The 27,056-nt window shown below is 45.0% G+C and overlaps 5 protein-coding genes across 5 annotated transcripts in view; 2 read left to right on the top strand and 3 right to left on the bottom strand.

The window, feature by feature from the left end:
- The first annotated feature begins 38 nt into the window (after positions 1–38).
- LOC128721042 (cysteine-rich DPF motif domain-containing protein 1) lies at positions 39–1,796 on the top strand. Its single transcript, XM_053814752.1, has 2 exons — positions 39–48; positions 1,362–1,796. The coding sequence occupies exon 2, from the start codon at positions 1,362–1,364 to the stop codon at positions 1,785–1,787; it is 426 nt and encodes a 141-aa protein (XP_053670727.1). The 5' UTR covers positions 39–48; the 3' UTR covers positions 1,788–1,796.
- Positions 150–1,375, top strand: LOC128721040 (putative transferase CAF17, mitochondrial). Its single transcript, XM_053814750.1, has one exon. It carries the CDS (start codon positions 150–152, stop codon positions 1,248–1,250), a length of 1,101 nt encoding a protein of 366 aa, XP_053670725.1. The 3' UTR covers positions 1,251–1,375.
- On the bottom strand, positions 1,797–3,107 carry LOC128721041 (cytochrome c oxidase assembly factor 7 homolog). Its single transcript, XM_053814751.1, has 2 exons — positions 2,910–3,107; positions 1,797–2,838 (listed from the first exon to the last, which is right to left on the bottom strand). Exons 1-2 carry the CDS (start codon positions 3,010–3,012, stop codon positions 2,138–2,140), a joined length of 804 nt encoding a protein of 267 aa, XP_053670726.1. The 5' UTR covers positions 3,013–3,107; the 3' UTR covers positions 1,797–2,137.
- Positions 3,108–5,872: 2,765 nt separating this feature from the next.
- LOC128720814 (NPC intracellular cholesterol transporter 2 homolog a) lies at positions 5,873–7,683 on the bottom strand. Its single transcript, XM_053814510.1, has 4 exons — positions 7,378–7,683; positions 7,167–7,286; positions 6,648–6,823; positions 5,873–6,359 (listed from the first exon to the last, which is right to left on the bottom strand). The coding sequence occupies exons 1-4, from the start codon at positions 7,472–7,474 to the stop codon at positions 6,279–6,281; spliced, it is 474 nt and encodes a 157-aa protein (XP_053670485.1). The 5' UTR covers positions 7,475–7,683; the 3' UTR covers positions 5,873–6,278.
- A 5,314-nt stretch (positions 7,684–12,997) lies between these two features.
- LOC128721963 (G protein-coupled receptor kinase 1) overlaps positions 12,998–27,056 on the bottom strand; it is a 75,908-nt gene continuing 61,849 nt past the window's right edge. The window contains exons 4-13 of the mRNA XM_053815774.1: positions 26,629–26,730; positions 26,278–26,466; positions 17,923–18,114; positions 16,715–16,870; positions 14,826–15,152; positions 14,196–14,314; positions 13,878–14,096; positions 13,575–13,781; positions 13,335–13,497; positions 12,998–13,252 (exon numbers count right to left, since the gene is read on the bottom strand). Coding sequence (XP_053671749.1) covers positions 12,998–13,252; positions 13,335–13,497; positions 13,575–13,781; positions 13,878–14,096; positions 14,196–14,314; positions 14,826–15,152; positions 16,715–16,870; positions 17,923–18,114; positions 26,278–26,466; positions 26,629–26,730 — 1,929 coding nt within the window. The remainder of the gene's footprint in view (positions 13,253–13,334; positions 13,498–13,574; positions 13,782–13,877; positions 14,097–14,195; positions 14,315–14,825; positions 15,153–16,714; positions 16,871–17,922; positions 18,115–26,277; positions 26,467–26,628; positions 26,731–27,056) is intronic.

Genomic DNA, 27,056 nt, shown 5'->3' with positions numbered 1-27,056 from the left:
ATTTACTGTGCAAAACACAACCGTGCGGAAGTTGGTTACGATTTTGTAGTAAGTATAGGTAGTGGCAACTGTTCGGCATATGCGCGATGTTTGGTAGCGCGCATTAAAACATTATATCGGTAGGGAGGATCGGACTCGGCGGCTTCAGAATGCTGCTACGTCGGTGCATCAATATCGCACACCAACGGTGGCCTGCTTTGATAAGCAAACAATCCGCGAAATCAAATTGCTCCGGCACCAACCGATGGATTCATCAATCCGTGCCGGTCCAAGCCTCACTCAGCCTTGCCCCTTTGCCAGAGCGGAAGTTTGTGCGAGTGCAGGGGCCAGACACAGTCAGCTTCCTGCAAGGACTCATGACGAACGATATGCGCCATTTCGAGCACTGCGGAACCATGTACACCATGTTTCTCAAGGCGAACGGGCGAGTTTTCTGTGATACACTGATGTACAAGCGACCGGCTGGAACCGAGGAACACGACTATCTCATCGAGTGTGATAGTAGCGTGGCATCACGGCTAGAAAAGCACCTCAAACTTTACCGATTACGAAAGAAGGTACAGGTGACGGAAGATGAAACGTTCCAGTTGTGGGTTGTCTTCCGAGCGGATCTGGATGAAGAGCAACCCTCGGAATCGACGACACCGAATAGCCTAAGCTGTCCTGGAGGTCATTTACATGCGTTTAGAGATCCGCGCCTTCCTCGACTTGGCTACCGAGTGTTGGCCGACAAAGACCAATCGGATCCTGCAGAGCGCCTAAGCAGTCTCTTCACCAGTGCCGTAGGTCCTGCGCAAAGCCCACTATCCTTCACAACCTTCCGCTATTCGCTCGGCGTGGGAGAGGGCGAGAAGAACTTACCGGACGGGAAATGCTTTCCACTGGAATGCAACTGTGATTACTTGCACGGGGTAAGCTTCCACAAGGGATGCTACATCGGCCAGGAGCTGACTGCAAGAACGTATCACACCGGTGTCATACGGAAGCGCCTGATGCCTTTGGAGTTCGATTCGCCACTCGAATCGCTGCCTGCCGAATCGTTGACCGATGCAGAAATCAAAAACGCAGACGGTGCCGCCGTCGGTAAACTTCGAGGATTTGAGGGTACACGTGGTGTCGGTTTATTACGCATCGAGAAGGTCCTGCCTGGTGGACAACTGACGCTGAATGTGGGCGGCGGAGACAGCGCCATTCCTTGTCGTACACGCAAACCATTCTGGTGGCCCAGTGAAGCAACTGCGCGCTCCTAAAACAATAGTCCAGCTTTAACCACCCACCCGAGCGAGCGTTATGTTGTTGTAAAGCGTAGCTTTCTGTTTGTTTTTCTTTTCTTTTCGTGTTTCCTGCACCACTCTTGACAGATGACTTCGGCAGAGCCTACTTCGACGGCAGAATCGTATAGCGAAAAATTGCCCTCCACTGCAACTCCCTGCACAACGAATGAACCACCTACCACAGTTGCGTTCGTGTGTGAGCTGTGTGGTATGAGCGAATCATGCGATTATCGCGGCCGTCGACCACCATTTGCAAACAAAATTGAGCTGCACGAGGATAGTTACGTAATGCGGGATCCGTTCGCGCCACCACCGCAAGCCGTGCCCGATAAACCGTCCTGCGAGTACTATCTCATCCTGGGCGCGGATTGCAACCTCTGCCAGCGCACGGTTTGCAAAGCGACCGAGTGCAGCTTCTTCTACGGTGCCACCTTCTGTCGGCAATGCAGCATGGAAAACGTACAAAAGTTTCCGCTCGAGGTGCGGAGTAAAATAAAAAAACAATTTTCATAATACCTTTTAAACTTCTAAACGAAACAACATATATTATCTGCAATCAGCCTCCGTCGGACGGTCGAACAAGTGATCAACGGATTTCCCTACGGGCCAGAAGTTCTGGAGCTAGCTGGCTTTCTACGCTCACACGATGCACTCTTTTTTCCACACCACAATCGAACACTGAAACTAAAACGTTTAAAGCGTCTTGCTACGACATTGCCATCGGACGGTGGCGCGTGAAACACGCGCACCAACAAAACTGGTCACGCAAGATAACTAACTATAACTCCTGTGGCTCATTCTTTCTCTCTCCTTGTGGTCCTAGCGTGAATTTCTCTCTTTACCCTGCTGGTTCGCTAGTGCGTTTACGTTGGGTTCAGTCCCTGCTGGAATGTGAGCTGTTGCTGCTTTTTCACCTCATCCTGCATCTCCAGCGCGAGCTGTTTGTACTTGGCGGCCTTCTTTTCGTCCTGTGGCGTACCGTCGCCTTTCGCATACATCTGGCTCAGGTTGGCACAGGCGTACATGTTGCGCAGTTCGCAAGCCTTGTACGCAAACTCGAACGCCTTTTCCATATTGCGCTCAACCACGTAAGCACCCGGGGGCCGCTGGTCCATGGATTTGGCTTCGCTTGGGACCGATTCGACCGCACCGTGGGTTCCCTTTTTCGATCCCTGGTACTCCTCTTTCAACACTCCAGATATGTACATGCCCGACAGGTAGAAACACGCGCCTGCGTTGTTCATGTCGCAGCTTTTCTTCAGCAGCTCGAAGCCTTTTGATACGTCCCGGGTGATCTCTTTCGGCATAAGCTTCGACACCAGCAACAGGCCACTGTGCAGACAGGCATCTGGATCGTTCAGTTTGCAGCCCTTTTCATAGTAACTGTACGCCTTTACCGGGTCACCTTTCTCCGCAGCGCGGCCCTTACCGAGGAAGGTGTAATTGCCGTATTTAAGGCAGCTTTTGCCGTAGTTATAATCATCGCAGTTTGACCGGTACACTTTGGCGGCCTTTTCGAAATCTTTACGAATGCCCTCGAGATAATCGCCGAGCAGGTGACACACTGAAATCAACAGACGAAGTTCTACGGTTACGATTCCTTGCTAGCGGACTGAATGGTAATAGGAACTCTACCTTCCGGTTTTTTCTCTGAATAACAACCGAACCGGTACTCGACGCCCAGCTTCTCGATGTACTCCTTCACCTCAGATTCATCTTTGAGATCAAACGAGGACATCTCTTCGTGGTGGTTAGCAGCCGTGAAGATTACGGGCTCTTGTCAGCCAGCGCACACTTATTCAATCACGGCCTGCTGTTTTTCGGCCGTGGAAAAAGATTATTGCAACCGATATTATTCCACAACTTCACGTAACTTTTGACAAATGCAAAATGTTTTCATTGTTTTTTTTTCTTTCATTACAGCATGGAAGGACCGTCAACTTGCTGTCAAACGCTGCAGGGGTTGGTTGAGCATAAATAAACCACCCTTATCACTTTGTACGGTCTTAGTAATCACCCTGTATCAGCAGAGCGACGTTTTTAAATCGTTTAATATAGGTAATTTTAAAGATTAGATTATTAGTATATATGGAAGAATGTTAGTTATACTTTTGTAAAACAAAATCATGAAATAAAGATGTTTTACTAAATTTCCGAGATCGTCAAAACGGATAAAATCATAAGAAATCGAAACAATATGCTACTTTACTTTAGTTACTTTAGTTTTGTTACATAAGTGGAATAAAAATCGTGAAATAAACATATATTTTTTAACAAAAACTGAAATTCCGAAGTAGTTAAAATGAATTAATTCGAAAGAAATTGAAAGAAAAACTACCTTTCCAAAAAAATCTCCAAAAAATCCGAAAATTCTGTCGAAAAAACGAAATTTTTCCAAAAAAAGTAACAGGAGCGCATACCAGCCAGGAGGTCACTTTTTTGTCGATCGGATCCGAAAAAAAAACTCCAAAAAATCGCCAAAAAATCCGAAAATTTTTCAAAAAAGTAACAGGAGCGCATACCAGCTAGGAGGTTACATTTTGTCGATCGGATCCGAAAAAAAATCTCCAAAAAATCGCCAAAAAATCCGAAAATCCGAAAATTTTCCAAAAAAGTAACAGGAGCGCATGCCAGCCAGGAGGTCACATTTTTGTCGATCGGATCCGAAAAAAAATCTCCAAAAAAATCTTCAAAAAATCCGAAAAACCGAAAATTTTTCAAAAAAGTAACAGGAGCGCATGCCAGCCAGGAGGTCACATTTTTGTCGATCGGATCCGAAAAAAAATCTCCAAAAAATCGCCAAAAAATCCGAAAATCCGAAAATTTTCCAAAAAAGTAACAGGAGCGCATGCCAGCCAAGAGGTCACATTTTTGTCGATCGGATCCGAAAAAAAATCTCCAAAAAATCGCCAAAAAATCCGAAAATCCGAAAATTTTCCAAAAAAGTAACAGGAGCGCATGCTAGCCAGGAGGTCACATTTTTGTCGATCGGATTCGAAAAAAAATCTCCAAAAAATCGCCAAAAAATCCGAAAAACCGAAAATTTTCCATAAAAGTAACAGGAGCGCATGCCAGCCAGGAGGTCACATTTTTGTCGATCGGATCCGAAAAAAAATCTCCAAAAAATCCGAAAATCCGAAAATTTTCTAAAAAAGTAACAGGAGCGCATGCCAGCCAGGAGGTCACATTTTTGTCGATCGGATCCGAAAAAAAATCTCCAAAAAATCGCCAAAAAATCCGAAAATCCGAAAATTTTCCAAAAAAGTAACAGGAGCGCATGCCAGCTAGGAGGTCACATTTTTGTCGATCGGATCCGAAAAAAAATCTCCAAAAAATCGCCAAAAAATCCGAAAAACCGAAAATTTTCCAAAAAAGTAACAGGAGCGCATGCCAGCCAGGAGGTCACATTTTTGTCGATCGGATCCGAAAAAAAATCTCCAAAAAATCGCCAAAAAATCTGAAAATCCGAAAATTTTCCAAAAAAGTAACAGGAGCGCATGCCAGCTAGGAGGTTACATTTTGTCGATCGGATCCGAAAAAAAATCTCCAAAAAATCGCCAAAAAATCCGAAAAACCGAAATTTTTCCAAAAAAGTAACAGGAGCGCATGCCAGCCAGGAGGTCACATTTTTGTCGATCGGATCCGAAAAAAAATCTCCAAAAAATCGCCAAAAAATCCGAAAAACCGAAAATTTTTCAAAAAAGTAACAGGAGCGCATGCCAGCCAGGAGGTCACATTTTTGTCGATCGGATCCGAAAAAAAATCTCCAAAAAATCGCCAAAAAATCCGAAAATCCGAAAATTTTCCAAAAAAGTAACAGGAGCGCATACCAGCCAGGAGGTCACTTTTTTGTCGATCGGATCCGGAAAAAAATCTCCGAAAAATCGCCAAAAAATCCGAAAAACCTAAATTTTTCCAAAAAAGTAGCAGGAGCGCATACCAGCCAGGAGGCAACATTTCTTTCGATTTCTTTCACCTTGATGTGGAGATTTCGGAATTTTAATAAATCTATGAAAAAGAGTACCTTACCTCGCGAAAATTTCTTTCGATTTCTTTCATTTTGATTCATTTTGACGAGACTTACAGCTTCAATAACGTTTTGAAAAGGCATCTTTATTCCATGTAGTATTTCCACATAATTATCAGAAAAGCTAGCTAACTTAGATGTTTCATTCGATCGTTCCCTGTTCTATCTAGAAGCTATTGTGATTCATAAGTTCAAACTATTTGAATTCCCACCCAACAGCGCAGTTATTGAAGCAAAAAATCGCCTACAACCCACAAGTTTATCGTAGCTGGCACGTTAACACGCGCATCGAAACGGCTACAACAGCGATAGGCTGCACCGGTCCACTGATTCGGTTAAATGCAATCAAACAATCAACCGCCCTCCTGCACTTGCACTCGCATGATGCAGCCCCTCGCTCCATGGGTGCATGGTGGTGGTTGGTGGCATGTTGAATTTAATTTGAGTAAAAAAAACATCATTTCCGTAGATCTATCGTGCCGCTGGTACAGAACTACGTGTGTGTATACGATCGGCACACGAGTAAAGCACCAGCAAGCAGAAGAATAAAGCAATCGGCCCGAGCCGCGTCTACGAGCAAAACCGGAGAGGGTGAGTTTATTGGATTGACTCCACTTTCAATTGTAATCTAATTAACGGATTAGGCGGCTCCCTACGCACGATGGCCACCAGTGGCGTGGACGGGAGGATGGCGCTGATCACACGGGAAGATGTACGGCATGAATAACGCTCCCATCCGGTTCGGGCAGGTGATCGTGTCTCGCAAGAATGAACAACGCGTGATTTACGGCACGGGTAGATGTTTTCTAGCGGTCAATTGCTGGCACTTCAATTCTCTCCATTTAAAGTCCTCCTGTCAGCCGATTAGGTTAAGGATGAACATAGCACGTGGTCGAGCGTCAGCTAGCCTCCCTTCAGGACGGTTGGGTGGAGTGTGAGTGATGGTTGGAGGGAAGGTTTTTGCAGAGCAACTACAGCTACTGTATTTTAGCGGGAATCAGCACACACAGCACATCCTTGTCTGCTGATTTGAGCTCCCATTTCACCTCGACAGAGACCTGAAAAAAAAGATGTACATTACATGAATTTTACACTCCGTTGGCTAGTTACGATATAAAAAGAGCAATTGAAACCGCCAAACAATGGTACAACATGGTACAAAAAGTACTGGTTATTTGTTTTGATATGGTTGGATGAGCTCATGTTCCAAACATGTACGATTACTGATAAGCAAAATTTGTTGTGCCATCATTCCCAAGAAATTACTCTCTAACAACGCGTATAGGGATTGCAAGCTATAAAGCCAGTTGCTTTGGTGAATGCGTGTACGATAAATTGGTTCTTACCTTTGGATACTGTTTCAAAACCGGCAGGGTGGTGCTGTAGCGATAGCTGGTGTCTTTTGTGAGCGGACATTCGAGGCCACTATCCGTGCAGCCGTTATCGTTGGGCAGTTTGAATGGCACTTCCATACCGAGGATGATACCGTGTACGACCGCCTTCAGATCCGGAAGGTCCTCGGCTAGAAAAACGAAAGAAATGAGAGAGAGAGAGAGAGCATGTGTTAGAGCGGCTACATTACTGGATAGAAAAAAGAAAACGTTGGACCACTTAAAGGAAATGACCTTAGACGCTAAACGACGATGTCGGTTATTATGGTGACGATTATTACGTTAATTACTCCTAATGTCACTTCTAGATGGAAACAGATCGCGCATCCTAGATACGGTGCAATGTCCATTCTATGTCAAGGCTACGACCTTCCAACACGTGGCCGCAAGAAGCCCACAAAGAGCAACGTTTCTGAGTCATCGCCGTTACCTTATCGGATGAGTTACATTGTTTCGAAGCAAATCGATACTCACAACTGGTGAAGGTGATGGCGATGGTGGCATTGGTGTTGCGTTTCAGGGTGCAGGATGCATCGCTATCCGCGCAGTTCGAGACCTCGACTAAGGAGTACTTCCCGATGGCAGTTTCATTGGCTATATCCAGCGAGGATGAAACAAGTAATGTTAACGTTATTCACGTTTCAAAATAGCACAGAAATAGCCACCACAGCCCACTCGAACCTACCGCAACTAGTAAACTCTGCAGCACTAATTGACGGTGGTAAAAACGTGAGGCAAATCACTCCCGCCAACAAAATTATCGCTGCCAATTTGCTGCTCATAGTGTAATCGGGTTATATGTGTGTCACTAACGAAAAAAATCTGCGTCGCTGCCTTCTTCGATCTATATTTTAAAACACGCTCAGCAAGCCGTTGAACCGTTGCTATCAACAAAGCTGATACTGGTCAGGGGGCAATCACAAAAAACGGCGCAACGAACGGTGGTGGAAAACGGGTAGTTCGAGAGCTTCGATCCGCCTGACGTCCGATCGGCTTGAAGTCCGGAATGGTTTTGACCGAAACAAGACTGAAAGTAGCTTAGTTGATCTGAGCTGGACCAGAAATGGGAACAGTCACAAAATGTTCTGCCACGCGACGGAAAGGGTTCGCTGGACTTGAAAAGATCGCAGTATTTTGAATTTCGGAAGCAATGTGGTTAGACAATTTAGTAGAAAATAATGCACCAACATCTCAATATGTGAAGCTGTATAATATTACAAAACGTACAATATACAAGAATTATCAGAGCCCAAGTAAAATAAACGTACCTGACAAAACGAAGCTGTTCAGCAACACTGCTTGAATGGTTACTTAGAGATGGTCATCGGGAACCGGCTGTACGTTGCACAACTACTCGACAAGTCTGGAAAAGACAAAAAATAGTGATATGCACATGGTTTCATCTATTCTGTAGTGTCACATTTCGCAACCATGCGCCACTTTTTTCTGTATCCGTAGGATTATTTGTAATAAGTTACAGTAAAAAAAATTCTTTCTTAAACGCCGCCACGCATTTCAAACATTACATGCCATTGGTATCTACTCACATTTTTCTTCTTTTATTACTTCGTTTTATGTTTTATTTTGTAACACGTTGCAATGTTTGTAACACCCGGTGTTATTTACAAGTACAGTTTTCCCCCATTATTTCTTTTATCTTTAACGATTTTTATCGCCGAATTTTGTTATTCTGTTTCTGTAGCTCTCTGTTTTTCAGCTCCAGCCATGTCTTGTTATTATGCTGGAATTGTTCATATTTTTCTCTTCTTCCATAATCTCTCTCTCTCTCTCTCTCTCTCTCTCTTTGTTTTTCGGTTTTAATGTTTTTTATGCGTTAAACATCTAGCCACTGGTCTGCACAGGCAATCTCAGCAAAACATACGATTTTTGTTTTTTTTACGAATTCCTGTTTTCCAGATCCCTAACCTCAGCTTCTGCATACACACCGCCCAAACAATGTGTGAATGGAGAAGTGTATATATTCGCTTTCCGTATTTTTAAGTTATAATTTTATCCATTTTCCACCTATATCCATGCATGATGCAAACATGTAATCGTACTCGGTAAATGCTACACAGTTAAATTAACACATACAATTCACGGGGGGAGGTTTTTCTTTTAATAGTGTGCACTAGCGAACACTAGAATTTTATCTGTTATTTTTTGTTATTCCATCTATTTTTTGGCAAAGGTAAACGATGCGCCTAATCATTTGAACCTTCTTTTTTTTCTGTGGGTTATTTATTTTAAAAACTTCTACACCGTTCAGCCAATCTCATGCTTAATTATGTGTTATATATATAATGCACATATTGTTTGCGCGGTTGGTTTTTTCCTCCTCCTGCTATGTGGGCTTCTATACATGCACCACACTAACGGCGATCGCATGAATAAACACACTGAGTAGGGTTACACTTGTTTTGTTATAGAAAATACCATTCCCTTCCCGCCGGCCTTTAATGTTTCGCAATGACACACACAGACACATTGACGTTTCAGATTACGCTTGTAATTTTTGCACTAGCTTCAATCACTATAATTTCCAATTTTATTCTTTGTATTATTAATAATAATGTTTGTGCTACTCAAGAGGAGACACTCTTGGCTTTGTACGAAGCGATATGGCATCGTGCATCCGACGAAACCAACTGACCTCAGCTACATGTATAACTTTTTAAATGCACTACACTGAGGGATTTTCCACGGGGATAACAAATGTATATATATATATATATATATATATATATATATATATCTGCTTATGGAGACTACTATACAGCAGGTTTGCACACGTTGCACTTTTTATTGAATTGTGTGTATTATATCCCTGGTACCTACACAATACTATGTAATGTTTAATAATCATCCGGCGAATGCTTGAACGGGCTAACCGTGGAGCTACCCCATCTGCTCGCAAACTATGGCCATACCATCCGTTTGTGTTATTTTTGCCCTCCTAACAAAGTTGCCATCATTTAGAGCTATCGGAATCCGTTTTATGCAACCAACCGTTCGCGGTACCGCGTTGATTAGGGAAAACGAAATAACAAACATGCGGAATCAAGAGGCGTTGCGTTCAGAACCTATAATATCATCTACGATCACGAACACCCGTGCGGCAAACGCACGTTCTAAACATTAAACGGAGGTTAGTGGCCGAATTATGTACAGGGCTTTTCTCTTTTTTTGTCCGATTGACTACAGGTTGCTGTGACTGCCGTATATGCTCTAGCATTCAACAGAATATTCCACACTTCCTGGGATTGTTTACAATTTCCATCTTGTGGAAACGGTTCCCGTGCAAAGTTTCCATCATATGGGGCCTGAGAATCCCGACGCTCTAGCAAAGTTTACCTTCTGACCTTTTGCTTGGCAATCTGTACATTAGAGTTCGATGATTTTCTACGCGACGGTGAAACGAATGCATGATAGCAGAAGAGTTTGCTATTTTTCCGAGATTTTATTCTTTTAATCGAATTTAAATTTAACGCTGTTATATGCCGCTCTGAAGCTGTTTCAAGCACAATTTTGAATAGTTCGAAAATCGATCAAAGCGTCGTAGAAATGTAACAAGAGCTTTCAGATTTTGAACGAAAGGATGGCTGGCATGAAAAACATTTCACATCTCAAGGCAAAAATTATCATCTAAGTGGTTTGTTAGTTCTGTAACTACCTTGGCCTCGGTGACTTCCGTGTATACAGAAGCGCACGTTTCCGTAATTCTACGGGGTTTTCGCTTCATCGGCGGTCTTCCTGGCAACGAACATGTAAGAGGTGTCCTAATTAATTATAGGTTTGTTCACTAAATGCATTCTTCTCTGCGCGCCGTATGTGATGAATTTTCCTGGTGGTTTGATTGGGTTCGTGTTCGTTTCATTACTGTTAAATACAATTAAAAGTTTAACATTATATCCACTGTGTGTGATGTCGGTTGTCTCGCATTCGACGCTCGATAATAATGTATCGTGAACGATGAAAGAACGAAATCAAATCATCTACTCTAAAGTCTTGGTGTTGCATAACAGTGAGCTGCTGAATTTATATGTTACTTTCTCATATATTTTTTTTGTTTTGTTTTGCCTAGCTTTTTGGTTTTTCTTCGCCAGCATCCGAGTCGAACGCAGCGGCGTTTGCATTCATCCAAACCTCTACGCCCGGTAGCTGTCTACCTTTCTGCAATAAGTTCACCATCTAATTACAGATGTTACTAATGAACTTCTTCCTTACTTAATTATTACCGTACGTACTGACCTACGCCAGTAGCTGGTCGCAAACCAATTCTGTTTGCATTCGGTTAAGGGATACACACTACTAACACTATTGCCACATTCAGAGTACCATCGAATTGCCCTAGATACACATGGGTAGCGATCCCCTTTTCCCCCATTAGAATGCAAGAATTCTATTATTTTTCCCCTTTTCGCTGCGCGCAAGTGTTTTTACTTCTTCCGACGCGAAAATGGTGCGGAAATGGACACCTACCTAATTGATTGTAAAATACAATATTTTTCTTAGAGGGGTTTTTCCCCCATCCAATGTCGAGGAAACTCGCTCTCGTTCTCTTACCTACCGAGCATTCTGACCTGCTGCCTATTCACTATGTTGAGGATTGTTCGTGCGCGTTTTGTTATGTAGTTTGTAGTATATAATGCATCTCAAAAGTGTTCTTTTTCTACCGACCCAATGACCATGCGGTAGAGCAAAATAAAAAAAAGGAGAGAGATATATAGAAAGAGAGAGAGAGAGAGAGAGAGAGAGAGAGACAAAGAGAGAGTCAGAAAGTACGTGAAGGATGCGTCAGATGCACAGGATTCTACGAACCATGATCATTGGCGCTTAGTCCATGTAACTTGACTGAGCTTTATGGTTGATTATTTGTGCTGCTGTTAATGGTGTGCTTGCGCTGTTCTATTGTCATCATTTGTATTTGATCTAGGAGCGGCGACAACAGAAATAAAAACCGTATGAAACACACGCCCTTAATCTTGCGGCTATCGAAAACTCACGGTGTCATCGTCCTTTTCCATCCTCGTAACGATCCAGAGGTCATACGATGGATGCAATGTGGAGCGATAAACCATGCCGCAGAATGCCGTGGTGCAAATTAAGCAGAGTCTTCTGCTTCAGTAGGCTACTAATGCGTATGTCCTGCTGGATACTGTACTGTGCTGTTGATGGAAGAGTGTCGGATTGATTGCTCTATATAGCGGCGTGTAGTGTACGTTATGTTACTGTGGCGATACCGTTGTGTGCCTAACGGTTGCGTTATTGTTAAGTAATGCTAATACTCCCCGTATCACGGCTACCCGGGTATTATAGTTTATGTTTCTGCTTTATCATCTTCTTCATCGCTCCATAGTCTTATCGGCCTGGCTTCTCTCAGCTATCACGTCGTCGTAATACAATACTAAATTGACACATTCATTATTCTAAATATGTTTTGTATGTTGTCGATTTGTTACGGTTTTGCTTGTGTTTTGCAAGTGCTATCACTAGGTCTGATTATTTGCTCTTCAAACGGTGCGCTTACAGAGCACGCTTTCCAACCGGCAATCGACCACGGTTATGCTAGAACACCCGAAAGAAGGAAGTTGAAAGCCACGCAAGCCCTGGTTGAATGCAACGCACAGCGGTACAGGCTGCCTAATCTTCAATTCTAATGCCGTAGCCTAGCAGCTACAGCTTGCCGGCATATATCGGCATTCTTTGGATGCGACCGATCGAATATCACTTTCCTGCACTGGTTACGAAATATCAAGCATCTTCGCTTCTCTCACAATGTCCCTACGATCAGTCGTAATAAATATGCGCACAATAAACGTGACTGTGCGCAGGGCACCCGGCGGGACCTCTGTGCCGTGTATCAGCTAGAAAAACAAGAACAATCATCACACGCGATCAACCACCTTGGTGTGCCCTATGGTTAAAGGCCAGCCGCATACAGTACCCTAATCCTCATAACCCTGGCGCGTGTGCATGTGCGTATAGTCAACCACCTACGTCTTTGCTCTCCCAGCTTTCGCCTAAGAACCCGATAGAATTTTGCTTTCACTAGTAGAAAAAACCCGTTTTGCAACTCGGAGTCATGAAATGGTAATACTTTGCAAGCGCAGCGCATTGCAACAGCGATATGCAGCGAGCGCACACCGCGATCAGCACACCACCAGTACCCGGCGCCGACGGACACCGACCGGCGGCATCGGATGCTGGCCCGGTGCTTAGGTGTCCTTGCACTTCATCTTCAGCAGTGGTTCCTTCAGACGACTCGGTTCTATGAAACAGGACCGAGATCGCAACAGTAACCGCTAGTTGGAGCCCCCGTTGGTGTTCTTCTGGCCGCTAGCGGCGATTGCGCCACCGGCACCGGTTCCACCGCTGCTTGAGATGACCATGCCTGCGGTCGCCCCGCTACCACCGAGTTGTTTCCCGTCCGCGGCAACACGCTGGCCCTCTGTGCCGTAGATTTTGCCCGCCTTCTTCGCCATCGACCCGAGCAGTTCCTGGCTTTCTTTGTGTGCCGCTCGCAGAGACAGGGCCCACTCTTTCAAACCGATTTCATCCTGTAAGAAGAGAACCAACAATAAGTATTGATTGGATCGAATAACCGGTGCATTGCACTCCAGGACTCGCTTCCGCCATTACCGAGTTTGTGAGGATTAGCTTTCCATCGCGAATGCCGTCCCGAAACCGGATCTGCACGCACTGCTCGTTCTTGAACTGCACAAAGTCCGGGGAAACTTCCTCGATCTGATCCATGAACACCAGCTCCGGTTTGGTACTGCCGCTTTCGGTGTGCAGCTCCAGTCTGGAAAAGGATGAAGAACGTGTCACGTGAGGTGGAACATTAAAACACAAGAACGCCGTTTTGGTGCCGCAACGTACCTGTTAGGATAGAGTTTGGCATAGCGCGTCTGCCAGACGGAGGCGAACGAACCGCCATACTTCTTTATATACCCGTGTAGTATGCAATCCGAATCCTTCTCGTCCGCGTCGAAGCGCTGCTTCTGTTTGGCTTTGCGTTTCTGTTCCAGCTTGTCCGCCTCCGTGTTGACGGTTTCGAACACCGTTTCCGCTACCTCCTGTTGCCACCTGTGAGAGGGTGAGTTCGAGAAGAAGAAAGAAAAGCAAGAGAATATCATTCACAAGGGTTCACAATACCGCCACTTGAACGAGCGTGACACCAACCGTTCAGAGATTGTCAGCGGGAAGTACCGGTACAGCTCTTGGTCCTGCTCGGTCAGCTTGATGCCCTTGGTGTCCTCTTCGTCGAAAGAGCCTATATCGAATGCGTCCGCGGCGTTGACCTCGCCACGCGGTGGTATTAGTGGTGGAGTGTACTTCTGGTAGTACACCTGATTCCAGTCGATGCCGGTGAAGAACGGATGGGACTTGACTTCTTCCGCACTGCCAAGGGGACAAGGGTTGAGCGGAGAATGTTGATTTTAGTATGAATTATTTAGTGGCTTCCCTGGCACATGCTGCCGTCCGTTCATGTACACTCACCCGCCTCCCTTACAGCCTAACCGCTTGTCGATGTCGCGCTGCAGCAGCCCCTCCAGCAGATCTCTCAGTTCTTTGCTGAACGATTCCGGCAGCTCTACGTTCTGCAAGCACGAAGGTTGCTTTTTTAAAATAGCCATTTAATATTCATACACAAATTCGGTTCGTTTGGTTGTGGTAAAAATAAGGCAACGGATTGTGTTGTCCTAAGCGATTAGTGTTGAGGGTTCCAATTAGGGTAATCGACAGAAATACGAAGCACCGGTGCCCATTAAATTGATTATGTTGCAAAGAGGACGGAAAACACAAAGCTGTCTACATAAGGAAAACGCTCAACTGAAGGGGTCCTACGATAGTGTGTTTCTAGGGAGCATTTACGACGGGATTATTCACTTCTATAGAACAGTTGGAACTGCAAGCAATCCGAACACCTGAATACTTTCAATTTGTCTAACAACGGCACTCCGTAGGTTCTACATTTTTAAATTAAATATGATTATTCAGAGTCATAGAATACTACTTATTTTCTAGACAAATTAAATTTAACACAATTAAAGAAAGGCTACAGATATACATAATCTAACAGGGAAACGGGGAAGGTTGCTAAGAAAAGAAAATAAAAATTCTACATACCATCGTCAATGTCATCCGATCGATCTCGTGCTTGTCCTTCGTCTTATGCTGCCGGAAAGGTGAGTGTCCTTTCAGCAGTTTGTACAGCATGCAACCAAAGCTGAACCAATCGGCACTGGAATCATATGGCGTTCCCTTCGACAAGACCTCCGGTGCCATGTAACCGTGAGTGCCGACCGAGGCGTGGGGCTTCTTTTTGCTAAAATCACATGCCAACCCAAGGTCAGAGATACGCACGTGTCCGTTCTCATCCAGCAGGATGTTGGCCGGCTTCAGATCTCGATACACGATGAATCGTTTGTGCATGTGCTCGAGTCCAAGGATCACCTGTAATGGAAAACGTGTGTAAGCATCGAATGCAATTAAATGTGTACTTTTTGTGCGAGAGAGCTTTAAACTTGACTTTCAACTATGCCATGATGATGCGGTCTAGATGTTTCTCGGAATTTTCTTTAGCAGAAGAATGGTATAATTTATTCATCCACAGCCAAAGGAAGCTATTCAACAAGTTTACGTCCGTAACTCAATTTTAAGCATAGCAAATTTTCCATTTCCAAGCATTTACAAGCATTCCAAATTTACAGCACAAGATGCTGCCTCATATACCACATAGTTTCTTTTGCCTACTCAAAAAGTAAACCGCTTCTGCAAGCCGAGTGAATCTAAGATATTTATGGTATAATTCTATTTTCCTAAACCTCGAAGTAATACCCTCCATTGGAAGCAACTCTACAACTTCACTAATATCCTTAACGCGATCAGTTTGATTCAATGAAGGGCTTTTGAAATTACCGATTTAAGGTATCGTAGCCTCCGGGCGCCTATCGAAGGCTTGAGTCAACTAGCGAGAGCCTTACTCGGTAGGGAAACTTTCCCCTAATTCCATTACTTTGATACGCACGAGTAACGCGGGAAGGTAAGCGCCGTTGGACATACGGCGAAGAATTTAGGCATCTTTTCAACGGAATTTCAAACTTCAAGAGCAAGGCTTAAATTATACTAAAGCAGCAAGAAATGCGTTGGTATTTGGAAACATTTCAGAAGTATTTCCATTGTTTGATTATAAGGTTTGTTAATGCCGCGCGAATGGTGCAACAGGATTGTTGTGCCAAGGGACTAATAACAAAGGGCAAATCCTCGCACAACCGCTGACTGCCAATAAATCATCGTACTAAAGCTCATGTTAATTCGCATCACCTGTTTCGCGTAACCTTCTCAGTGGTCAGTGCAGCAGCATGCTATTAGCTGGACGTAACCGGGTTTTATCCATCCCAAAATTGGCCTACTCTCACACTGTTTGACCATGAACATGTGAGGGAAAAATACCTCAGAACACACACACGCACAGGCACACCTGTGAGGCTGGACGACTAAACTGGAAAGCCAACTCCAATGTAATAAATCGATCGTTAAAACTTAAATAAACCTTCGGCTTGTGGAGCCGCTGCTGTGGCATGAAATGAGCTCTCGTACCGCCCCGGTTTGGCTCGAGCTCGTTAATCATCATCTAACAGACTGCGAACGGCAGTTCCGGTTGCTCGATCTCTTCTGCCCAACATACCACCCGGGTCAACCGGAATCCGGCAGAAAGTAGTGCTTGTGTGGTCGGTGTAGGATAGTTTGGATTAACGGTCAATCCGTGATCCTGCCACAGCCACGTCCGTGGACACAGGTGTTCGGGAAAAGTTTCCAAACGATCCACCGGGGACATTTCCGCGTAATTAAACGCTCTTTCAACCTTCCTCCTCTGCGTATGCGCTCGTTTACCACTCGAACGGACGAACATATTAATCTACTTTTTAAGGCCACATCCACCCCTCCACTAAAGTCAGGTTCCCGAAAGCTTCTCCCTCCTGAGCCGGCGCCATGCTGAACTGATTTCTGCTTACCTCCGCTGCGTAGAACTTCATGTCCGACTCGTTGAAGACACCGTGCTGGGACAGATGGTAGTGCAGGTCGCCTCCGTTCATGAGGTCCAGGATGAAGCACAGCTTGTCCGGCGTGTGGAAGGCGTACGTCATGCACACAATAAATGGGCAATCGACCTACCCAAGATGACGAAGATCAGCACGGTCGGCACAGATGATGGTAGTGGCAGAACCGGGTGGGACAGGACAGGAAGTGCCGGAAACGAAAAGACAGAAGCAAAACGCATGAGTACGTCGAGCCAACCACACGTGCTGGCGGAAGTTCGTTAGAAAGGAAGCTACAGCTGTTGAAACGGTGCACCATAGCATCGCCCTCATCATTCCTTGCTCTGTTTCCTCTAACACAAAAGCGTACGCTCTCTCTCTCTCTCTCTCTCTCGTTCTTTTATCTCACACTTCCGCACCGGTTGCGAACGAAGTGTACGCGTCGCTTATTCCCTCGGCGCGTGAGCTACAGTGACTAGGACGGTTTAGTGGGAAAGTTTTGCGAAAAACTTTTCATATTAAGTGTGCAAACTGCTGCCGAGGCAAAGTAATTGATGGACGTCAAATGACGTAAGTGAGGGCTTTCAGGAAACTTTCCTCCCGTTTCGGGTTCCTCCGGCGCAGTCACAAAGCCTCTGCTCTATTTCTCACAAGAACGAACGGAGAGGAGTGCAGCGAAGTCACACTTCGTTCACGTACGGACGCGAGGGTGCTACTCTACATGATCATCCGCTAGTTGTCACTCCCGCTCGACGCTTTGCTCGTCGCTAATCGTCATCTTAATCTTCTGCAGAACCATAAATGGTACTTCTGTCCGCCTAATGAATTGCTTGCGACTCATCCGAACTGCAGGATATCCGTTCCGCAGTGTTCGCCTCTAGTGGCAAATACTTCTTGTGTTCTGGGAAAATTGGACACTTCCGGCAGTTCGAATGGTTTTTACTCTTTCGCCCATCCAAAGCCACTCTAAGGCTAGGAACTTTTCAGCTTCACCGTTTTATCGTTTTTCAAGGAGATATATTTCATATATTCTAGTTGTTTTGGTTACGAAAAACTCGGATCGTACCGAAACAATAGATAATGGATTACACTATAATGATTGTTATCGTGTATATCGCTTGGAAAATCAATACCCAATACTTTTCAAGAATGTTTGTTAGATTGGAAATGCATCGCAAACTTACCCCCGTACTGACCAGTGATAGCATCGTTCGCTCGTTAAGTGCCAACGTTTCTCCTTGCTTCATTTTAATACGTTTTTTGTCCAGACACTTCATCGCGTACATTTTGCCCGTGTCTGCCTTGCGGCATCCGTACACCTCGCCGAAGCCACCTCGTCCGATAATTCGGTGCACGCTGAAGTCATTCATCGTAAGCTGTAAAAACAAGAAAAGAATAAAAGATTTGAAAAAAAAATAAACGCGAACAATAAACAACGCGATACGCAATCTGTCACCGATGGAGGCGCATGGTTGCTCACTAAAATTTCCCTTATCGGATTCGAATAAGTGATCAATTTTATCAGCTTTTACATTCCGTCTACACTTACAATGCTACACTTTATTATGAATAATTAAAATATGTGGACGCACTCACAATCAAAAATTAAATGAGAACAACAAACAACGCGATAAAGGATTTGATGGAGGCGCATGGTTGTTCACTAACATTTCACTTATGCGATTCTATAAAGTGAACAATTCTACCAGCTTTTATATTTTACCTACTCATATAACATACGCTACGATTAACGAAGAATAATTGAAATATGTGGACGCGCTCATGATCACAATTTATAGGCCCCATTATAATATAAAAGCCTGCGATAAGATATGACACATCCGTTGGAGTGTCATCGAAGAATTTATATTGATCATTAGAGCCGCAATAAGTGCACTGGGACATGGAAAAGCTACCTTATCATTTAGCTAATGCCATCAGGGGACGCCATAAAAAAACGATACATTAAATCAACGACGCCATGAAACTGCGGGATCAATCAGCTCCCCCGGCAACACATATACATAAAGTTCTTGAAGTTGTGTACCCACAATCAGCTCGCTCAAATGTCTAGCTGTAGCTGGCTAGCTGTAGCACCAGTGAAGTGTTTCGCTTCTTGGTTCTGCCGCCTATACGACACAAGGCACGCTTCGCTCACAAATCACGTACAAACCCGCGGGATTGCTTTGCCGCCAATCAAACACTCTTAATGAAGCGCATTACCAGCCGCGAGCCTCGCGCAATCAACACCGCGCGAAAGCTCCGCCAGCTTCGATCCTAATCTGTATCGATTTCAAATTTTCTCCAGTATCCCCACAGGGTAGACGAAAGAAGCGGTAAGAAAATACACGCAAAACATTATCGAAGGGCGAAAAGATTTTCTCTATAAAACAGCGAGATAACGAGGTCGGTGTTTTGCACCGATCGGCGCTATTGCGAATACGTATGTACATGTATTTTATTTGCCGACAGTTCTGTGGCGTAAAAAAGAACGTCATCTAGCGCTTACGGGTACAAGCGGAATCGATCGCAGCGATTTCAGCACAACCGCGCTCTTGAAGCTTGCCAAGGTTTGCATGCCACGTTTCGTGTGGTTTTTACGATTAGATAATTCGATTAATTAACAACACGTGCCACTCCCAGCGGCACCCGGGGCAACTTTGACGGTGTGGAAATTTCCGTCCTGACTCGCCGTGTTTAGGGGGCGTATCGTTTGCTAAATTGGATTAGAGGTAGGCGGGGAGAGCTGCTATAAAGCAGATAAAATCGGTCATTACTTCCTCGAAGCTCATTAGGTTGAGATGTTTCTTCTTAGCATCAAGAACTAACGTAAGTAATGTCAAGTACACTTCGATGTTCAAGTATTTTTGAATGGAAAAGCTCACCAACACTGTAGATGCGCAAAGCTTTTTAATGGTTATGAAACTGTTTTATACGTATTTTTTTTTAATTGAAAATCATCAAGCAACTGAAATAATGCACCGATCTGTAATCTGTATTTCCACAAAACCAAGAGCTATGTAAAACTGGTTTAAATTGTTATAAAAATGTATCCTGATATCTAAACGTCGCTTTTAGCGGCGACTTGGCCAGCTTTATGATGAGAAAAAATTACACTTTTCCACGGTGGTCAATTTGATTTCCGACAAAACTGCCAAACCCAGCGACTAAAGATAATCGGGTGTTGTCGAGTAAAAAAAAAAGTCACCAAAGACCGCCCGTGTATGCCTTACCGACGGTCGGAAAACGGAATGCGTCGGTCGCAAATATAGATCACGGGCGTTCGCTAATTGAATTCCTTGATTTCAATTTTCCCACCACCGGAGGTTCACCCTACCCCTGCAGCTGGCGACCCTGGAACGAGGAAAAGCGAAAGATGTCCGCACTCGAAAGGAAATAACTTTTAAAAAGGAAACCCGGCGCTGGCGGGTGAACGCCACCAAAGGACTGCGGAAGCTTGCTTGCTTGGAAAAGAAGAAAATCAAACGAGGATCGGTGACAGGGAAACGTAAAAAAAAAACTCCATACACACACACGCACACACATAACCATTCTAAGAGATCTGTCCCCAATTCGGGAAGGCAAAAAAGAGCCTTTACGTTCGAAAAAAAAAGCGAGAAAACCTAATTCCGGAGATAGAAAATCCGTGCCAAAAATTGTCACCAGCAGGCGCGCTGTCAAATTTGCTCATCTCAATCGCAGCTTTTCCAATGCGCTTAAATTTCTCTCCCTCGCTTCGCTTTTCCTCTCTCTTTTTTCTTTGCTATGTCGCATGTTTGTGTGAGTGCCAAATTTTGCAATCTATCATCAACCGAGCACCATCACACCGCCTGCACAGCAACTACGATCCGATCCCGCAAACCGCTCACACGTTTTCCGATCGTTTCAGCGTCGTTTACATTGTGCGATTGGATGATTGAATTTCAGGGCATGTATTTGGCTCCACAAAGTTACACACACGCACATAGGCACACCCTCGACCGCGTTCGGGATTCACGTTGAGCGCCACTTCAAACGAAAGCGCTTCAGTGGGGAGAAATTCAATTTCTGGCATCGTAGCTACGAGAGAGCACAACGTCGTGGTTGTCTTCTGCCGGATGATGGTGGAGCATGTCAAATGTTTACGCACAGACACACACACAAAGGATCACATTGGCGATAAAAAGCATCGCTCGCCGTTCGATTCACTAATTACCCAGAAGCAATCATTTATTACTCGACCTTCTTGACTTCTCGACCCGTGGACGTCGTGCCATCTTCGGCCGCCATTGGCGAAGGACCTCACACCCATCATCAGGACAATCGCCATCGTCGCGCCATCGCCGGTACCATTCTTGGGCTGAATAAATATCACGTAGCTGTCATTATCGTTATTTTTTACGACTTTAAGCGCGTATGAGTTATCGCAGCCGCTCGTAGCAACGGCGAAAACGGCACCATCCCGAAGTAAGTGGACGTGTCGTCGTGCCCTCCAGCCCACGGATGCTCTCCTTGCCAATGATCGCTTCGATAACGCGTCCTAGCGCAGGACACGGGCCGGGGTGTGACTGCTCGTAGGGATCACACCACACTTTACTGCGATTTGGCCGGTGCGAAATGGAACTCAGGCAGCTCATTTCTAAAGCCAGCCCACGGGGCACCCGGGACCAGGCATCTAGGCCGGCACCACACCGGAGGGGCAACAGCGAACCGAAGTCGAAAGAAATGGAGAATAAAATCAAGTCATTTCATTCCTCGTCGTTGGAGCGAAAAAATGAAATCACTCATCCGGTTAAGCTTCTCGCCACGTCCACCTCATGCACGCTAGAAACAGCGGGTGGTTGGGCCAACAACACCGGGCAGGAGACGTGGTGCGAGTGGGCGATGATCATGGCGGCCATTATGGGCGAAAAGTGTCTGCGTTCGGTGAAAAGATAACGCAATCGGCGAGGCAGAAAGAAAGAGAGAAAAAGAGCAAGAAAGAGAGAATTTACCATCAACTCGCCGCCGGCCACATGTGGTGAAAGTGGGTTCCGCGTTTGAATTACGACCCGGGAATGGGCGGTGCGAATCCGAAAATTGGTTCTATCTTCGGTTGATTTGGCCGCCAATTTAAATGAACGTGAGCTTGTCTGGTGGGGATGAGTGGGAGGAAATTTAAATTTAAAATTAAGAGCAACGAGAAGTGGACAGGTGGACTTGATAGAGGAAGCAAGTTTGAAAAACCAGGGTTTGAAAAGGTGAAAAAGAATCCTACATCGCTTACGAAGAGTTGTTATTGAAGGAGTCCTTCATGATTGGGAAAGTGAAAAGCATGAATGGTTGCGGATGTAAAAACGTTAACTTTCCGAATGAACTCCCAGACCGGTCAGTTAGTCAATCAAGTTACCGTAGTTACCTACGCGAGTTTTCCGTATTTACTTCAGACATTAATCAATGTTTTTATAGTCACAAAAACATCCGTTGTCTTTTTTGGTACCTTTATGATGGGTTGATGGATAGATTATGATACAATAAAAGGATGCAGTTTTAAGAGGGTGTCATTCCATGAAGAAAATGTTTCCAGAAATCTTGACCTCACCTTTTCTATCATTCGTATGATTTTTAAAACAAAATCCTATCACAAATAATACATTTAAGTGGGCAAGAAAAAAAGTGATGTATTGGACAAAAAACATATTTTTTAATATAATTGAGCTTCAGTTTTAGAAAAATTCAACGTTGAACCATCTAAACCTCAACTAGCACTAGCACAGGACGGCCTGACACGAAGCAACGAATATAAAAACGCACCACCTGGAAGGAATGACCGAATAGGTCACAATATATATCTTTACTCTCTTATTATTCGCGTTACTAGCATAACCGTCGATTTTGCGGGCACAAGTTTAACCTACCAAAAACATAAAACCTCATAAAAACTAATCTAATCAGTCGAGTTTCAACTCCAAAACAAGGCACACTGGGGAAAAGGGATGGAATTTGGATTGGTCCGTAGGGAACTGGGCGCTTTTTTATGGGAGATTTAGTTTTTTTGTTGTTGTTTCCATCCCTTTCTTTATTGCCTTCGAACGACTCACACACCGGTCACCTACCCGTTCCGTGGCCACATTTTACGCTTGTGTTGGACAAAGCGAAGGAAACAACATACTGGAATACACACATACCCGATAGGCCTAAACACGCCAATGGAAGGCGCTGCCTCCTAGACCTAGAGGACCCTTTTTATTCGGCCATTAGCATAACGAGAGCGAACGAGAAGGGAAACGTAGGAAGGACCTAGTGGTGACCCAAATAGCACACCGGTGGGTCGTTTTGAAAAGCTCCCGCACGAGACCGAAGTATGGTAGATGGTGAAGGCTGGTCAGCGGGGTATCCTTGTCAAGTTTTTCAGATAACGTTTATATTGCCGGACGGCACGAGAACGCACCGTTCAAAAGCATACGGCAGCTTTCGGTAGCAGGGTGGTTCGGGGCTAGTAATTGCAACAAAACGAAACGAAAAACCGTCAACAATCGAACTAGACGTCCGCTTGCTTTTACGGGGAAATATTTTTCTTTTTGCTAAGCAGACCAACAAGGTCTTTTGAAAGGCTGTGAGGTGGGGTGAGAATTTTAGTGTGACAAAACAAAACAAACTCACAAACACTTCCCTTTCCCGACAAACACGTCCGATTCGAGGGTATGAGAGCTTTATGGGCTGGGGAAGAAAAACATGTAATCGAAACAATCGAGAAAGGATATAACTGATATGAAGGATAATTTACGACGCTCGCACAGGTGTGAAGAGAATGGAAATGACTTCGAACGAGCCATTTCTGCTGAACGTGTAGCAATATCGCACAGCTTTTTTTACGACTTCCTACCATGGTTTAACCGTTTTCTTCAGCATCACGCGCTTCTCAATTCAGCACGCCATTGGCGTCGGTTGTTTGCATGTATTCGAAGGCAGCCGCGCATACTGTTGACAGCTTGATTATACCTGAATACATTAGCCCGGCGATTCGGATATAATCGCGCAATCAACAAATTACAGTACTCCCGAAAAGCAGGCCGGATTTAAACCCTCATCCATTCACTGCGACACGAGCTCGAAACACACTTGATAGAGCGATAAACGGTGCGCGAGCGAAACACCAGAAAGTCGAAGTTACCCAACCGACTATTCATCAACCGGCGCAGAATAAGCGGAAGATGGCCCGAAGCCAATGGTCGTCCAGCAAACCGGCTCTCCGACAACCGGATATGGTAGAATGGTGCATGATCAAAGTGAGAGATAACAACCGACCCTGGCCGATGGAGCCGGTCTGAGACAAGCGAGTCAGAATGCGGAAGTAGGAGACGCACTTGCGAGATAATGATGTTCTCTCACTTTGCCGCGTCGAAGGAGTCGACGGAGTCCTACCGGTGGCTAAAAGGAATGTGTGCTGAGCCATTTTCTATTACACCTCCGGCCAATTCGGAATGAAGAGAAATGAAAGAGTGTGCATGTGTGTATGTGTGTGTGTGTGTTGGAGCACTTTCGTGTTGTGCAAAAGTTTGCAAACACCCTCCGGCCGGTTGACTAATGTTAGCACAAAGTAGCATCAACAGGGTGCTGGCTCATTTACCATCCAGCTTCCTATGGAATCGAGCGCCAATGACAAGCATGCATGTATGATGGGGCGTGTGAGTATGGGTGTGGTTTGTAGCATAATTTCCGTCCCCGCATAAGCCGGCCGTGATTCAGGACATTCATTATTTTTTCACATCCTTCTCGGGTTCCGGTACCACCGAGATGAAAGCCTTCGGGGACTTTAGCGACGTTGTTGCGAAGCTTTCAAACAAACTGTCATCGATGTGGAATTCACTGTTCCGAGAAGGAGAAATATTACTCGCATTTGCTCTATGCATTCCTCAGCGAGGACGTGTGGCAGCGCTGGCGACACGGACGTTATCACCGGAGGACCCTTTGGAAGGTCGCACACGTGTATGAAATGTAAATGAAGGCTCTGTTTGTTCAAAGTGATATTTTCGTGGAAACCTGATCCGAATGCAAAAGTCACTGGAAAACCCCATTTATCCGTTCCCACAAAAGGACACGGCGGCGTATTATGGCAGTGGGCAATATTTTATTCCTTCCGGTGGTGATGAAGCTTATCTCAAGACAGTCAACAGTTGCGTCAGCGGTGGCTAGCCAGCGGGCTGCTGTCGGCACCAATATTCTAATCAGATTTCAACACTATCTGCAACCGGCCGGTGGATGTGCTTTTTTTTCTTGCTAACCCTACGAAACACGAAACAATGTCTGGCGTTTTGCGCCGTCGAATCGTCCACGCACCGAGGCCAGAGCACCGGGCATCGATCCCATGGAGACGCCTGGTGGTTTGTACAAAAAAAATGTTGCAACGTTTCGCGGCGCCTACACAAAGACAAACGATATTCTGCTGACTCGTGGGAAATGGAGGATGCTTATTTGGGTGGCAGACGGTTCAGGGGTGTTCACCCTTTGCCCGGGGGCGAAACACTAACCAAGCCCAAATTTATGCCGCGTCGTTCGGGGACTCGACTCTCCAGGCGACACTTCGGTTGTAATAGGATTCGGGTGGTGGAATTTTATTTTCACCCTTCTTCTACCACCGGTTTGTTCCGGTGTCTTGCTTTGAACCCACAGCCACCCTATGGTTGACGAGTTCTGCCGTCTTAGTTGCAAATTGTCACTTAACTTCGGGTGACTTTAGCATACCTTTGACGGGAAGAAAATGGCTCCGGTAAACGATCGATATGAATGCGACGTAGTTGAGCCATTGAAAGTAGTAAATATGGTGTTATTTTTAATAAGTAGTGGGAGTATTTCATCATAGTCCTTTGCTGACAGTGAATAACATCGTATAAAGTGATTAGTTCTCCTACCAGTTGAGATGTAATGCAATAAACTCGACAAAAACTAATAACAAATAGCGCAGAGTTGAGCAGATGTCTCTAATGCACGCTAGTTCTACGTGCTTAACAACAGCGTTGTTCGTACATGCTACACATTCCTCGATGGATAATCGATAACGGAAACCGAGGCAAAATTCCTGGAAACAGTACAAATTCGATCCTGCCTGCACCTAAAAAAAACCTTCATCCAGAGGACATCAACCGAACGTGGTTGCTAAAAATAAACCAATCCGTACCAACCGGTGACCACCCAAAGGATCCGTTCGTGTCCACCACGTCCACCTGTCCACGTCCTCATCTTTATCGCATTTTATTCTCCATGGTATCGGCATATCCAAATATATCACCGCCGTTGTACTGGCGATGGGTTGCGAGAAAGGCCGTCTAAAAATAGCCAAATCCATCTTCCGTTGCGAAACATTCTCCGATTCGTTCCATTTAGAGCAAGCGGCTAAGGGGGAGCGCGCAACTAGCTGGAACACGGAAGGGACCACACGGGGAGGTGAATTATCAAATTTCCACTCCATTTCCCGGCACGCTTTCGTGCTTATTTCCAGGTGTACTGCGCCGCCACTGCTCATCGCGTAATCGCTTCCATTTCCACATTCCCATGATTGCACTCTCGCCAGCGGCGCTTACCTGTATGTTGAGTTCCAGATTTTTCCACTGGCAGAAGCGGGTGTATTTGTCGCTCTCGAGGAACTTTCGGAACGGTTCGCCGCGCAGATGATGGAAAATTTCCTCGATGTACGGCTCGAACAGGTTCACTGGCACCTCGTTTTTCATCAGATACTTCTGGACGTGCGCGACCGCTTCCTTGGAATATTCCTGCAATAAAGCGACAAAAGAAACGCGCGATAACGAGAACGGAACGAAACACGATTGCCTTTCAGCAACGCAGGATTTTTCCATCGGAAGCCACCGATTTGTGCGATGGCTTTCGCAATAGGGCATGCCAGGCCAGCAGAATCAGGCACGTTTAGCACTTACGTGTGTGTGGGATAGCATTTCTTTCATAATGTAGTTGTCATAGATGTCTCTCGCCTGCTTCCGCCTCTCGTCATGGCACTCTGTTTTTTCATAGGCTTTGATCTGTGGACAAAAAAATTAAATGAAAACGTACTCAGTTATACCGTTGAAATCGTGTTGAAGGATAATGGAATTTGGTTCATCCAGCAGACTTTAATTTAAAAAAATCAATGTAGTATGAATGCGAGGGATTGGAAAATTAATTTGGTTTGATAGCACTACGATTGATAGCTGTCATTTGTCGTGGAAAGCAGGTATCGACTGTACATATAATAAATCCTATTTAATGAAAAAAATTGTACCCTGATATTTTTCCCTACTTTGGAAGTTTTAATAAGTATAAGCAGCATGCAACATTCACATAATCATTGAATAAAATTCATAGATGT

The sequence above is a fragment of the Anopheles nili genome, chromosome 2 (genome assembly GCF_943737925.1).
Source record: "Anopheles nili chromosome 2, idAnoNiliSN_F5_01, whole genome shotgun sequence".
Lineage (NCBI taxonomy): Eukaryota > Metazoa > Arthropoda > Insecta > Diptera > Culicidae > Anopheles > Anopheles nili.
Note: the sequence above shows the minus strand (reverse complement) of the source record. Positions and strands in the feature narration are given on the sequence as shown.

Bases quoted from the DNA above. Each gene is read 5' to 3' on its own strand.
- LOC128721040 (XM_053814750.1), top strand. From the start codon at position 150: ATGCTGCTACGTCGGTGCATCAATATCGCACACCAACGGTGGCCTGCT.
- LOC128721042 (XM_053814752.1), top strand. From the start codon at position 1,362: ATGACTTCGGCAGAGCCTACTTCGACGGCAGAATCGTATAGCGAAAAA.
- LOC128721041 (XM_053814751.1), bottom strand. From the start codon at position 3,012: ATGTCCTCGTTTGATCTCAAAGATGAATCTGAGGTGAAGGAGTACATC. The intron at 2,839-2,909 runs GTAGAGTTCCTA...TGTTGATTTCAG, and splicing joins TTCAGAGAAAAAACCGGAAG to TGTGTCACCTGCTCGGCGAT.
- LOC128720814 (XM_053814510.1), bottom strand. From the start codon at position 7,474: ATGAGCAGCAAATTGGCAGCGATAATTTTGTTGGCGGGAGTGATTTGC. The intron at 7,287-7,377 runs GTAGGTTCGAGT...CGCTGGATATAG, and splicing joins TGCAGAGTTTACTAGTTGCG to CCAATGAAACTGCCATCGGG. The intron at 6,360-6,647 runs GTAAGAACCAAT...CTTTTTTTTCAG, and splicing joins TTTTGAAACAGTATCCAAAG to GTCTCTGTCGAGGTGAAATG.